Below are 14,305 nucleotides of genomic sequence, written 5' to 3'. Positions count from 1 at the left end.
GAGAGAAGTCCAAGTGAAAGGCCTGTGGTCAGATACCAGTTAGCCCCTTCCAAGGCGGGTAATATAGGCAAGTCTTCTGGCTTCCCTAATGCTTGGTTTGCTCATCTGTAAGATGGGGATAATGAGAGGACCAACCTCTCCTCCTCCACCAGATCATTCAGAGGAAGGAGGAGTAGGTTTGGCCAGATGGTGGGAAGGACGATGGAGCAGTGGGCTTGGATGAAGGCATCCTGGGGGGACAGAGGGCACAGTGTGAACAACGGCTGGGCAGCAGGAGAGTGACCCCGTTCCTGAGACGTAGGGCTTGTGCTGAGAATGGTGAGAGACGAGGCTGGGCTCGGACTGGGCGTGACAGAGACGGGAAGGGTTAAGTGCAAAAAGGTCTGGTGTGCCATTGCTCTCTCCTGGGGGGCAGGCCTGGACAAGGATGTGACCTGGCAGTGGGATCTTCTGACTGGCGGACCCCAGAGGTGGGCTGGTCTGACGGATGGTGAAGACAGTCAGCAGGGAAGATTACATTGTACCTAGTGATTATGTCCCGGGTGAAATCTCTGGGCAGCATCATCTCATCTGAAGAGAAGAGCAGGCTTTTTAATAGACAGACAGGAGGCTTCCACTTAAGGTTATTACAAAGAGGGAGGGCTCAGCCCCTCAAGGCTTCCAGCCAGCGCCACAAAGTTGCAAAGTAATTAAAGGCTGCTAAAGAATCAGTTTTTTTTTTTTTTTTTAAAGAATCAGAGAAATTATAATAATTCCATCAACCACTCCTTCTCACTTTCCACCTCCTGGGAGAAAACAAGGTGGGTCAGGCAGCCTGCAAACACATCAAAACAAGCCTATTGTGCGTGGGGCCTCACTGTCACGAGGGCGGCGGGGGGGGCGAGGGCAGCGGCTTGCAGGCCTCTCCCCAGGCTGTTTTGACAGTACTATAATTTGTTAGGGTGGGCAGAGGGGCTGAGACCAAATCCTAGAGTCTCCCCAAGCAGGAAAAATACCAGCAACGTGGTCAGTCACTCACATGGGCACCAGCGATCTGTGTCTAGAACGTACCCCAGCACTGCCAGTCACTGCTCTTGGGGGGCAGCACCCTTCTCATACCCTAGCCTGGCCCTGGGCACTCAGGCCCCACCTGGAAAACAGGTGTGGAAACAGAGATGGGCTCTGTTCATGGGTTCTGGAAACTGTTTTCCTGCTCCAGTAATCTTCCCTAGTTCCCTCTGGTTTTCTGTGGTTTCGTCATTGCCTTAGCAGGTAATCGTGGGCAAATCTTTTACTCTCTCTGGATTTGCTGACCATCTACCGCACGCATGGTTGGACTAAATCATCCTTAGGGTCCCTTCTGGTGCTGGTTTCAAGCAGTCTATTTGTAAAAGCCTGGACCTATTACTAGCTATTCTTGGTGACTGTTTCCTTTGTTTCCCCCATGTTTTTGTTTCATGTTTCATGTCTTGTCTCCACTGGACTGTAAACTCGTGACCGCTAATATCCTGTACTACCTGGGACAATGGCGCCCAGGATGTCGACGGCCTAATCTCTGGGATCTGTGAACACATTACCTTATATGGCAAAAGGGACTTCGCAGACATGATTAATTTAAGAATTTTGAGAAGAGGAGATTATCCTGGATTATCTAGGTGGGCACAATGTCATCATAGAATCCTTATAAAAGAAAGAAAGGAGGGTCAGAGAGAGAGAGAGATTGGAAGATGTTATGCTGTTGGCTTTGAAGATGAAGGAAGGGGTCACGAGACAAGGAATGCCGGTGGCCTCTAGAAGCTAAAAAGGAAAGGAAATGGATTCTTCCCTAGAGCTTCCAGAAGGAATACAGCCCTGCTGACACCTTGATTTTGGGAACTGTGATCTCAATAGATTTGCTTTGTTTTAAGCCACTACATTCATGTTAGTGTGTTACAGCCAAGAAATAGAAAACTAATACACACCCCATATCAACCAACCAGCTTGTAGTGACAAAAGCCACTAGTTGCTGTAAAGCTGATTCTAACTTCTGGCAACCTCATGTGTGTCAGAGTAGAACTGTGCTCCATAGGGTTTTCAATGGCTGAGTTTTTGGAAGTAGATTGCCGGGCCTTTCTTCCAAAGTGCCTCTGGACAGGCTCGAATCGCCAGCCTCTCAATCAGCAGTGAGCACATTAACTGTGTGCATCACCCAGGGACTCCTACCTATTGAGCTCCTTAAATTTCCAAGCAACTTTCCCAAAGTTCTCAGAGGACTTTTCATAGTAATGATAATACCCAGTAGTGGTCCCTATGCGTGCCGTGCTTTATATACATGCTCTCACTGAACTTTTACAACAACCCCATTTTATAGATGAAGAAACTGAGGCTCAGAAAGGCTAAGCACCTTGCTTATGGCCTCCCAGGCTGGAGCCAGAACCTCTGTGTGCAGGGCTCCATCACGATGTCTACAGCAGAGACCAGTGTCCCCACTTCTCAGATGCAGCACAGGTTCTGGGGATGAAGAAACACCAAAGCTGCTCCTCGTGGCAGGCTGGGCCTTCCAAGACCCTTGGTTTCCTAAGCCTGCCTCCACCCTGGGTCCAAGGAGATGCCACTTCCTGGAGGAAGCGAGGTACAGCAGGGGGCCAGCATTCTCCCTCCAACAGACTCCATGGTGGGGGAGAAGAGACCATTTAAGAGAAAGGAAGATGACAGACGACAGATGGACTCCAGGCACGTGAGGCTGACAGCCTAACAATGCAGCAGGAACAGCTCCTAGCGGGCCGCTCTCACCCACTTCCATTTAGAGGTTCTTTACTTAAAGGGCGGGGGCACAATAAAAGGTGTCCTGGCACGTACCAGAGAATCCCTAATGCACAAAAGCTGGGCTCTGCACACAGGGCCCCTGCTTCATATTCACAGCAGAGGGTCCCGCAGTCATTGCGATAGAATTATATGGGCCCCCAAAGACTCCCAGCTCGGATCGGCGAGGAAACCGGTGTAATTAAGAACATTATTACCATTAAAACAAAATAATAATTTTAATTACATCTGGGCTCCTTTCGTTTCTTGCTCCCACACTGAGGTGGTGGAGGAGCCCTGACCCCGACCCCATGGGCAAAGAAGGAGGAGGTGCCACAAGGGTCCTGGGGACCAGGAGTCCTTGGCCTCATCCCATTGGGGGAGAACGAGCTGGGAACTTTGGAGCATACAACTGGGCTGAGTTCCTTTGAGCCCTGGATTTTGTGGGACTCTATGTATTCCCTCCCGGACACCAAAGAGATGTTGAATCTTCACTGCCCTGAGGCTGAGGCTGGTGTTTAGCCTGAGTGGGTGGGTTTCCTACCTCTCCCCTCCCAACGTGGTGTCCATAACTGATGACTGAGATCTTGGAGGCTGGCCCTGGGGGCACACTAACCCTGTAGGGCACAAGAAAGTGGCATCACTACGACCATGTCTGTTTCCACCTCGGGCGCTGGCAGCAAGCTCTGAGTGAAGTTCCTCCCCTGCACCCTCTGAGCTGTGCGGGACTTTGTGGGACAGCCTGCAGCCTTGGATGGAACCTAAGAGTTCTCAGCCAGTCTTCCTCCATCTGGGCGTACCCAGCCGCGCCCCTGCAACTTCTGTCAAATCATAAGCAAGCATGGCAAAGTCTTACAAAAAGACACCCACAGAAGTGCTGAAAATAAGAAAGAGTAAAAAGTGCTTCTGGAGAAGGCAGGGCACTGGATAGAAGACTATGATTCTAGTTGCAAGCTTTTCTAACTCTGGGTGACTTGGAGAAGTCAGTGAACTTATCTCAGCCTCAATTTCTCTCATGTATGAAATGGGAAGAATAACTCTTCCGTAAGCTACAGAGCTGTCATGAGGACAAATGAAAGATAATGAAAACACTCGGAGATACAGGAAATGATACTATTTAGATGTCACACATACACACACACACACACACACAGAGCCTCAGAACTACACAGAAACAGGCTGCCCTGCTGCTTTGCCCACATGGATATGTCACTTCACTGCTGCAAGCCCAGAGCTCACTGTCCCAGATGCTGCAGGCTGGGACATCTGCCCGCTGTGAGCGAGGAGGGGTCCAGCAAGTTCGTCATGGCACTGACAGAAGGGAGGAGGCCAGACAAGGAGCAAGCACCTGTGGGTGTTCACTGACGGCATAGAGACATGGTTCAGGGCTGCCACCCGGCTAGAACAAGCCACTCTGGTCTGGCCAGCAGGAGTCCAGAGCCCCCAAGATGATTTATTGGTCTCCCTCTCCCAGATCAATAGGCAGGTGGTTATAGATGCAGAGGGGGCCACTGGGCCCCATGGCCCTGAGGTATAAATTAATATGGCCTGTCAAGGGGCTGGCTCCCCTGGCATGGGAGACGACTCTCTCATGAGCAGAGCTGACACCTCAGGGAGAACGGCGTGCACAGGCCAGTGGGAGCCCCCTCCCCCCATTGCAACCTGAGGATGCAGTTTATAAATCATTCAGTGTCTGATGGGCACGCCGCGTGGGAGGGCAGCTGGGGCACTGCCGCCAGCCCCGGTGGGTGCTAACGAGGCGGCCTCTTTGGCAAAGTCCACCTCTGCCTGCCCTGGGTCTCGTCTGGCCTCCTCATGCTTCAGCCACAGAGGACAGTAGTGCCATGCTGAGATCCAGGCATTGGCAGGCGACACAGGGCACCAGTGAGCGCCAGCTCAGGGCAGCTTGGCCCTCAAGTATCCTGGCAGGCAAGGGAGGTGTGGGGCTGTGTAAGCACACTCTCTCCTGCTCAGTACCCAGTCTGGCTGGTCCTCACCCCAGCTCCGCACTGTGCGCAATAAAGGGACCCCTCATCTCCACGTAGCAAGCTGGCCGGGGCAAAGCACCTTTGTACAAATGTTCCCTTGATCCTCACAAACACCCATTTGCGAAGCTCCTTCATTCATCGAGCACCTTCTGCACACACCGGACTGGGGGCTGAGGATGCAAAGATGCCAAGCTCAGACCCTACTCAGGCTGGCGGGAGAGACAGGCATACAAACAGCAGCAAAAACAACCATTTATCGGGCACTTTCTTTTTTTTTTTTCTTATAGTAGGCCCTCTGCTCAGAACTTTGCATACATGGCCTCATTGAATTTAATCCTCAAAACAATTTTGCAAGGCAGATACAGTTATTTCCATTTTACAAGCAGAATTTGAAGGTCCTTGCCAAAAATCACATAACCAGACTTGTATTCTAGTCTTGGCTCCATCCCTTGACTACCCATTGCTGCCGAGCCGATTCTGACTTACAGCGACCCTTTGGGACAGAGTAGAACTGTCCCATAGGGTTTCCAAGGAGTGGCTGGTGGATTCCAACTGCCAACCTTTTGGTTAGCAGCGGAACGCTTAACCACTTCACCACCAGGGCTCAGTCACACTCTGCCTCCATGAGTACATCTGGAGAATGGGAATAACAATAGTACCCACCCCGTAAGGTGATGGTGAGAGTTCTCGGAGATTCCACAAGTAAAGCATGGTGCTAGGCACACATGAAACTATCAGTGCTACTGCTACGATGACAATGACAATGACTACTACTACTAAAAACTTATCATTAAGGAGCCCTGGTAGCGTAATGGTTAAAGTGCTCGGCTACTAACCGAAAGGTTGGCAGTTCGAACCCACCAGCCTATCACTGGGAGAAAGATGTGGCAGTCTGCTTCTGTAAAGATTTACAGCCTCAGAAACCCTACAGGGTAGTTCTACTCTGTTCTACAGGGTTGCTATGAGTTGGAATTGACTCGAAGGCAATGGGTTTGGTTTTGAGGAGCCCTGGTAGTGCAGTGGTTAAGTACTCGGCTGGTAACCAAAAGGTGGGTGGTTCGAACTCACCAGCCACTCCATGGGAGAACGAGGCAGCAGTCTGCTTTCATAAAGATTACAGCCTTGGAAACCCTGTGGGCAGTTCCACTCTGTCCTACAGGGTCACTATGAGTCACAATCGACTTGACGGCAATGGGTTTATTTTGCCTTTTTTATCACTACTATAAAAATAAATAATTTTATTTCATTAACAAAATGATCTCAAGGAATACTCTTCTCTTTCCTGTTTCCCCATCTCTAGCAAGTAGGCACAGGGAACGACTAATTTTGAGCCCATTCTTATTAACAGGCATGGAGACACTGTGTGGTCTCATGGGACCCTGGGCCAGAAGGCCTAGATTCCAGCTCTACCCCTGCGCCAGCCAGCTTTGAGGCTCAGGCAAGGACCCTCAATATCTCAGCTCCTTTATCTCATCCCAGCTCCAACCCTTCCTCGTAAGCAGCCTCCTCCCTACCTCAGAGCTGGTCACCTGAAGCCACAGGTGACAAGGATCTTGTAGGACCTTTCTGGTACAGAGACCTGGGCAAGGACCGAGGGGCCCACTTCCAGGTTGGCTTTGTTCCCATGAAGTAACCAGCAGGGAGTCTGCAAGGGACACACATACCCACACAGCCACCGTCCCTCCTCTGCAGGGCCTCAGTCAGGGATTAGAGTTCACCTCACTCTTTGAGAAATTCCAATACATGAAAAGAGACTAAAGAATCTCAGAAAATACATGATACTAGAGACACCATAACTTTTTTCTCTGCCTAACAGACTCCTACACATCCTATAAGGTCCCAAACAAATAGTCCCCCTGTAAAGAACAGATCACTCTGTCCATAGCACATCCATTGCCCTCTGCACAGACTAAGTTACCATGGCATTTAATACATTTGGAAGTAATTAGACATGCACTTGTCTCCGTCTCTGTAAAATTATCTTCCTGAGGACAAAGACCCTGGTCTTAATCTCCACCATTTACTGACTACACTACGAGCCACAAACCAAGCAAAGGACTTTCACCTACGTTATTACAGTTCTTACAATAACCATGCAGGCACACAGTGTCCACCTTACCGAAAATAAAACTGAGGTCCAGAAAGGTTAAGTCACCTGGCTAAGGCAGCTGACAATGTTGGAGCCAAGTCAGCTTAGGATCCCTGGGGCCTATTAGGTACTGGTTCAAAAAATGTTTGTGTGCTCAATTAAAAAAAAAAAAAATTGCGTGGCTCATGACACAGTGGATCAGATTGAGACTTCGAAGGACACGTGGAAATGACTGAGGCTGAGAGAAGAGGGAAAACACTCCCGTGCTAGTTAGAAAAGCATAATGTGTGTGTGTTCGAAAGAGAAAGAAAAAGATCGAAAAGAGAGAGACGCAGACACGTCAGATGCAGAGAACTGGCCTTTGGGGTGACAGGAAGGATTCACGTGGAGGATAACCGAGAGGTAGGCTCAGAAAGGAAGGATGAGGACAGATAAGTAAAAGCCTTGAATCCCCAGCTACAGAGGCTCAACTTGTCAGAACGGCCGTCCCTGAGATTCCAGACGGCACTCCTGGACTCCTTGACCTAATGAGCCACCTGGCACCATTTGACTTCTAACCTCACACCTACCCTCTTGTCCCAATACCTAAGCTCACGGTCACCTCCCCACACACCCCTGAAGGGCCGAGGGGGTGAGTCCTGGGAGGAGGGGGGTGGGGTGGAGCAGGGGCCCCACTGAAGGTCATTGAGGCAGGTGTGTGCACCTCGAGAATGTACTGGAGTGGCACTGCTGGGCACAGACACAGGCGAACACGTTTGAGCAAATTGGAACGCCATAAAAGTCTATTACAGCAAATCAAACAGCAGTCAGCATGACAGCCATTAGCCTGAAATGAATACACGGAGACTTAATGAGGTCTGTCGAGGCTGGCTTGGTGAATTAAGTTGCCAATTCTAGCAGGATTTCCCTTTTCTTTACAGACTTGAAAGCATCCACGCTGCCTCGTTAGGGCTTTCGACAAGTGAATTGCAGGGCCTTTCACCCTGATAAAATGGATAATTACATGTAGAACAGCTTAGCGAGGGGAGAGGGGTGGGTGGGAGGGGAACCAAGAACAAACAAACCCAAATACACACCTGCCTGGCTTTTTCTAAGCAGGGCTGGGCCCAGGCCGGGGCCTTCAGAGAGAATGGGGCCCACAGTACGGTGTGCAGGGTGGCAGGTGCACTCCTCTGGCCCCTGTCCACTCAGGTTCTCTTTTGGTTGTCCTAGCCCCCTGCTCCATGCCTCCTGTCCCCTACCTTTTACCTTCTTAAGCTCCACTCCCCAGCCCTAGGAGCCCTGATAATTGGGGCCGTTAAGCCCAGAGTCCACAGGCAGTTACAGGGAGGCAAATTCCAAGTCTCCATCTACATGAGGGAGAACTTTCTAACAATGAGATCTGCCCCACAATCTACTCCCTGTCCACAGAGGATGTACTGAGCTCCCCATCCCTGGAGTTATGCAAGCAGAAAGTGGAAGACCACGTGTCTTAGAAGCTGTTCAGCGCTAAGTGCTAGGGCTGACTCAGAGAGTCCCAGACATGCCCCATCAGAATTTCCTGGGGGACTGGTTAGAATGTACATTCCCAGGCCCCTACAGCAACCCCAATTCAGTAGGTAGGGGAGAGGCCCAGGAAGCTGCATTTTTAACAAACTCTCTCAGTGGCAGTGAGGTTTGGGAAGCCCTGGGGGTTGAGCTCTATGGTCTTCCGCACCTGAGGGGTTCTGGGACATGCTAGAAGACAGTCCATCTTTGATGAAAGCTGGCTGCCTGAAGACATGATCCCCAGAAAACCAAGTCCCTCAGGCCTGGGATAGGAGGGATGGGAGCCCGTTCAAGAAGAGGCCCCTCTTGCAGCCACCGGGGTTCTCTACCATCCCTTGAGGAACGATAATGTACTAAGGATAAGAACATGCTTCTCCCACTGGTTTTCATCCTCAGGTCATAGATGTTGGCCCTCGAAGGGGCCTGGGCCAACTCCCTAATTTGACAGCCATTAAGGCTGAAGCCAGCAGAGGGGCAGGGACAGGTCTAAAGTCTTACCCATCCAGTTGTTGGCATAGCCAGGACTAGAATCCAGGTATTGTGACCTCCAGTCTCCCTCGTCCCACAATACAACGCAGAGTGTCCACTTCTCACCTAGACAAGAGTCTGATAGAAACCTACCTCCTCCAGGAAGCCTGCTGAGATTTCTCTGATCACTCTGACAGCCCCGCACTCACCCATCCAGGGTCTGCAGCACTCAGTTTCTCTGGCTTGCATTTTTACCCTGTTCACATCTGCAGGGCTTCTCCACAGAGTCACACTTCTCAAGGGCAGGGGCCTAGAGTTTCCAGAGCGGCCTCAAATGCAAGCAGAAGACCCTAAGCTCAATTCTGGGCTGGGGGGCCAGCAGGCTCTTTGTTGACACCCCAGCAAGAGCCTGAGCCAGGCAGCTAAGTTCCAGCTCAGGTGACCATCCCAGGCCAAGGCTGGTCAGTGCCAGGCCACCTTGGGTCATGAGTGGCCCGGCCTCTGTCCAGCAGACACCACATCTCCATTGGCCACATTGGGTAGCCCAAGCAGGGCATCAAGTGTCAGGCCACCGAAGTGACCATGGATGTTTACACTGAGCGAGTAAGCCGCATGGGCATTCCTCCAAGTCTGCCCTTTTATTTTTCTTATATTAGGTAAGGAGGACTATGGTCCAGAGAGGTTAAGTGATATGCCCCAATGGATCCAGCAACTTGGTAGTAGAGCAGGGGACTAGACCTGGGGTCCATTGCCTTCTAGTTCCAGATCCTGTCATTCTCCATTGCTGCAGCCTCCCAGGTCTCTGCAAAGTGAGAGCCTGGCCCAGAGCCAAGAGCACTACAGACACTCAATAAATATTTGTTAAATAAATGAATGACTGAAGAGGCTCTACCCTTGGAGGCAGAGACCTCTGGAGAATCCCAAGGGATTCCAACAGGCCTGGGTGTTAGGGGCCACATCTCATGCCACAGAGGAGAGGAAAAGGCTGGCCTCTGGCCCAAGGGCATGGGAAAAGGGATGTGACCCCTCATCCCCTCACCATTGCTGCTGCCTGCGTCCCCCCTATGTGGAAGACAGAGGGCAGCCATGCCTGCCAGGATGACAGCTGAGCAATGGGTCCAAGGCTCATTAACTCTGAGCAGTGCCCTTGGTTTCTGAGCCCAGGCCCGGAGTGCAGGCTGGCACGTAGAGACCCTTAATTAAATTAGGGAGACTTCCAAATGAGAGGCAGCCTGGAGCCAAGCTGCAGTCCCTGGACACACTGGCCACAACACAGGGAAATGTGTCCCCATGCTGAGCACTGCGGCTCTTCCTACTGTACCCCTGCCCTGGGCAGGGGAAAGGCAGGGCAACTTCTGGGCCTTCCCATCTGCACATCTGACACTTTCCTCCATGTGGTACAAGCGTAGGATCCTTGACGCACAGTGAGTAGGCAGGACCAGGGCCAGGGCCTGGGGGAAGGAGATGAGGTCTCTTCATCCTCTAGGGAATCTGAGTCTGCCCTGGAGTTAGGAGGCTCAAAGTTAAGGCTGTGTCACCTTGGGTAAGTCGACGCTCCCATGATGACCCTCAGTTTTCTCTCATCTATAAATTCAATAGGATGCTCCCAAAAGGCTCTGTACTTCCCTCATCCAATGACTTTAATACAAAGGAACTAGAACTCAAATGCCAGGGTGCCAACCTGCCTCTCGGACGGACTCCATCTCTGCTCCCATCCCAACCCTGCACTGCTGCCTCCCAACCTGGTTAGAATCTCTTTATCCACCACCTTCGGGGTCTTTAAATTGCTTTCTGCCAACCCAGAAGACTACTATCAGCCACCCGGGAGACGGACAGCAAGCAGTGAGAACCCTGGTGCCATCGAGAGCCAGCAGCCAGCTTATTAACGAACCGTTTGTAATGCAATAATTTGTACTTCTCAATTACCAGCAATGGCTTGATTTTACACACATGCACTCATGCAAACATACTCAGAGTACACAGACAACCCAAAGGAACTGGGGCCAAGGAGACTGGTGGGGAGAGGGGTGGATCAAAGGGCTGGGGAAAGCCCCTTTCTGGAACCATGGCATCTCCGTGTCCTGGAGGACCTGATTCTGGACAAAGTGAGAAGGCCTAGAGTGAGGCCTGCCAACCCACCCTGCTCACAGCCCACACTTGATGACGAATGGAAGGAAAGAGGACACGACACCTGCTTTCCAACTCCTATCCCACCCCTGGCTCCACTGGGGACTCAACCAAGTCAGGCCTGGCTCAGCTTTGAGGCTTCACTGATCCACTGGCCCAGCCACTCTTCTGGACTGCCAGATGGGCCCCATGTCCAGCATGGCCACCAGCCTGCCCAGAGCTGACACCTGCCTGAGCAGAGGCGTGGGCAGGAGAAGAGCTGGAGCTGCTGTCCCTACCTGACTCTTCAGCCTACCCCCAGACAGTTGGGGAGCAGCAGCCCCCTGAGTAGGACCCTCCCCAGGCTCCTACCTCAGGGATGCGCACGCTGTAGGGCTGGTTGTGAAATGTGGGCGCATTGTCATTCACATCCCCGACCTGGATGTTCACCTTCCGTGTGATCACCTGGCAAGAGAAGGGCAGAGAGTTAGTGCAGGCATCAGCCTCTGGCCTCTCTCCAACCCAGGAGCCCAGGGAACCTGCCAAGCCCAGGAACATGCCTCCCAGGGCAGCAGGGGCCTTAGAGGACACTCACCCCCTGGTGGTCGCTGACAGAAAACTCCACCGTGAATTCTGACTTGCTCTGAAAGAAAAGGAGAGAGTTAGAGAGGTGGGTGGAGCTTCCAGGTCCTGCATCCTAAATGGAGCAGGAGAGCCTCCAGCATTGCCCCAGGAATTTTTCTGGGCTCGACTTCTAAAGGCTCTCTTAAAAAATCAGCATTGACCTACGTGTTCATGAAGCAGATTAGGATATTGATTCCTTCCATAAAAGAGCAATAGATTAGAAGTCAGGAATCTTGGATTCCAGTCTTGGTTCTACCACTAAATTGCTGTGTAATCTTTAGTAAGTCACTAAACATCTCTGGGGCCACCTTCTCAAATGTAAAAAGATGACAGGAATTGAGGTTTTGTTCAAATCCCTACCTTAACTTGCTAAGGGGCACCATGTCACTGAAGTCCCTGGGTGGCATAAGCCGCTAAGTGCTTGGCTGCTAACCGAAAGGTTGGTGGTTCAAATTCACCCGGAGGTGCCTCAGAAGAAAGGCCTGGAGATCTACTTCTGAAAGATTAGCGACTGAAAAACTAATGGGGCCTAGTTCTACTCTGAGACACATGGGGTCACCACGAGTCAGAGTCAATCTGATGCCAACACATTTGGTTTGGTTTTTGTTTATGTCATCAATTCCTGCTTCTCTGGAAACACGCTTTGAGGAATGTTTGTTTGGGGGGGATAGACTTCTGTGCCCCACAGAGCCCCGTTCTACAGGGAATGAGCCCAGGGTTACTGTCCCCTTTGCCCATTCAATTGGATGGTGACACTTAGAGACACCCCCAACCACCCTATTCCATTCCAAGTCCAAGACATCAGCATTGACTCTTGAAGAGGGTTACCATTTAGGCAGGAAGACATGACTTCAGGGTCAGAATGGAATCTCAGGGGAAAGCCCCTGGAAGACGGTGAGCCACCCTTTCCCCAGGGTCTGCTCCTGCTCCCTGGGAAAGGGGTACGGGCAGGCCTTACCTCTCTGTCCAGTGGCTGCCGGAGCCACACCACACCGGTATCAGGCTCCACGGCAAAGAAGCGGGAGGCCTCCTCCCCAGACACGCCAAACACCAGGGGGTCATTGTCCATGTCTCGGGCCAGCAACTGGGTCACAGAGGAGCCTGGAGTAATCAAGGGAGAGAGCAGAGGGCAGAAATGGAAGGTCAGGGCCATTCCTTGGCACCTGGCTCCCAGGAGGGAGGAGCTACCTAGTGAACCTCTAGTTGGTCACTGACAATCCCAAGACACTTGTGAGTCCCTGGGCTCTGACCCAGGCTCCCACCTCCACCTGCCCACTCGTCATGGTGTATGTGCCTTTAACTGGAAATCATCATCATATTCCTGTCCTCAAGAAGGGAATGAAGTGGTGGGTGTCACCCTGCACAAGGAAGCAAAGCCTTGGCCAGAGGCTACGCCGTGTGCCAGGATACCTGGCCTGCAGCCCTGCGTGAGAGGCCCTAGCACAGGGCTTCTTCTCTTGGGTCCACAGCCCCTCTACGTAGCCTTCAGGTAAGGCAGTCAACTGCCCTAGTTTGTCCGAGACTGAGGCATTTACTGGGACACGTGCTAAAACCAGAAAAGTCACAGGCACACCAGGACAGCAGATCACCTTAGCTTCAGGGTGTCCTTACACCCCAGGGGCTGTGTGCAAAATACTATGAGTATACAGTGAGGCATCTTCTGTAGAGAGGGTCTGTGATCTTCACCTGATTCTCAAAGGGGAGGTTACATTTGAAACCAGGGCCTCAGGCAAATCGCATCTTTTAAAACTTTAGTTTACCCTAGGAAGTGGGATGTCCCCAAATACTGACTCTCATATTTACTAAACAGCTCTGAAGATCAAGCTAAGTAAGGAAGGATTCCAAACTCTGACAATTTTATCTAGAAAAGAATGCTAATAAGCTTTTCTAAGGGAACTTTTAAAAGGACAATTCAGTTTTAACACAATGACAGCTACCATTTTTGAGGACTAACCATATGCCAGGCACTGGGGAAAGCAATTTCTCATTTAATCCTTATTATTATCTCACTTGGAGCCTTGGTGGCACAGTGGTTAAGCGTTTGGCTGCTAACCAAAAGGTCAGCAGTTTGTATGTGCCAGTGGCTACTTGGAAACCCTGTGGGGCAGTTCTTCTCTGTCCTACAGGGTCACTACCAGTTGGAATTAACTCAACAGCAGTGGGTATTATCTCATTTGAGGAGCCCTGGTGGCACAGTGGTTAAAGCATTCAGCTGCTAACAGAAAGGTCAACAGTTCAAACCCACCAGTCTGCTCTTCAGGAGAAAGATGTGGCAGTTGGCTTCTGCAAAGATTCACAGTCTTGGAAACTCTATGGGGCAGTTCTACCCTGTCCTAGAGGGCACTATGAGTCAGAATCAACTCGACGGCAGTGGGTTTGGGTATTATCTCATTTAATCCTTACTGTTATCTCATTTAATTTTTACTGTTATCTCACTTAATTTTTACTATTATTTCCACTTAAGAGACAAGGCAAGGAAGAGTGATTAAGTAACTTAACCAGGGCCACACAGTTAGTAAGATGGATTCAAATTCAAGCATTCTGGGCCAGAGGCCATGTTTGTTCCATAGCCTTCACATTTCAACACTTGATGTGTGGGCTCAAGGCTTGAGACTTCCATGGGAATGACCTTATCAGGCCCTAACTGAAAGCCAAACACTTAAAAAGGGAGATACTTGTCATTTTAGTGCATTTATGACATGCCAGACACCAAGCTAAGCCCATTCACATGAGTTCTCTCTAT

General features: G+C 50.9%; 1 protein-coding gene across 19 annotated transcripts in view; it reads right to left on the bottom strand.

The window, feature by feature from the left end:
• The window catches only part of CDH23 (cadherin related 23), a 524,046-nt gene that overhangs the window by 373,344 nt on the left and 136,397 nt on the right, over positions 1-14,305 (bottom strand). For all 19 annotated transcript variants that reach the window (XR_010318119.1, XR_010318120.1, XM_064269675.1 and 16 more), the window contains 3 exons: positions 12,521-12,663; positions 11,534-11,581; positions 11,311-11,403 (listed from right to left, as the gene is read on the bottom strand). Coding sequence is in view for 17 of the 19 variants with exons in the window: in XM_064269675.1 (XP_064125745.1) it covers positions 11,311-11,403; positions 11,534-11,581; positions 12,521-12,663 (284 nt within the window). In the remaining 2 variants the exon portion in view is untranslated. The remainder of the gene's footprint in view (positions 1-11,310; positions 11,404-11,533; positions 11,582-12,520; positions 12,664-14,305) is intronic.

The sequence above is a fragment of the Loxodonta africana genome, chromosome 16 (assembly GCF_030014295.1).
Source record: "Loxodonta africana isolate mLoxAfr1 chromosome 16, mLoxAfr1.hap2, whole genome shotgun sequence".
NCBI lineage: Eukaryota > Metazoa > Chordata > Mammalia > Proboscidea > Elephantidae > Loxodonta > Loxodonta africana.
This window is presented reverse-complemented; position numbering and strand designations above follow the sequence as displayed.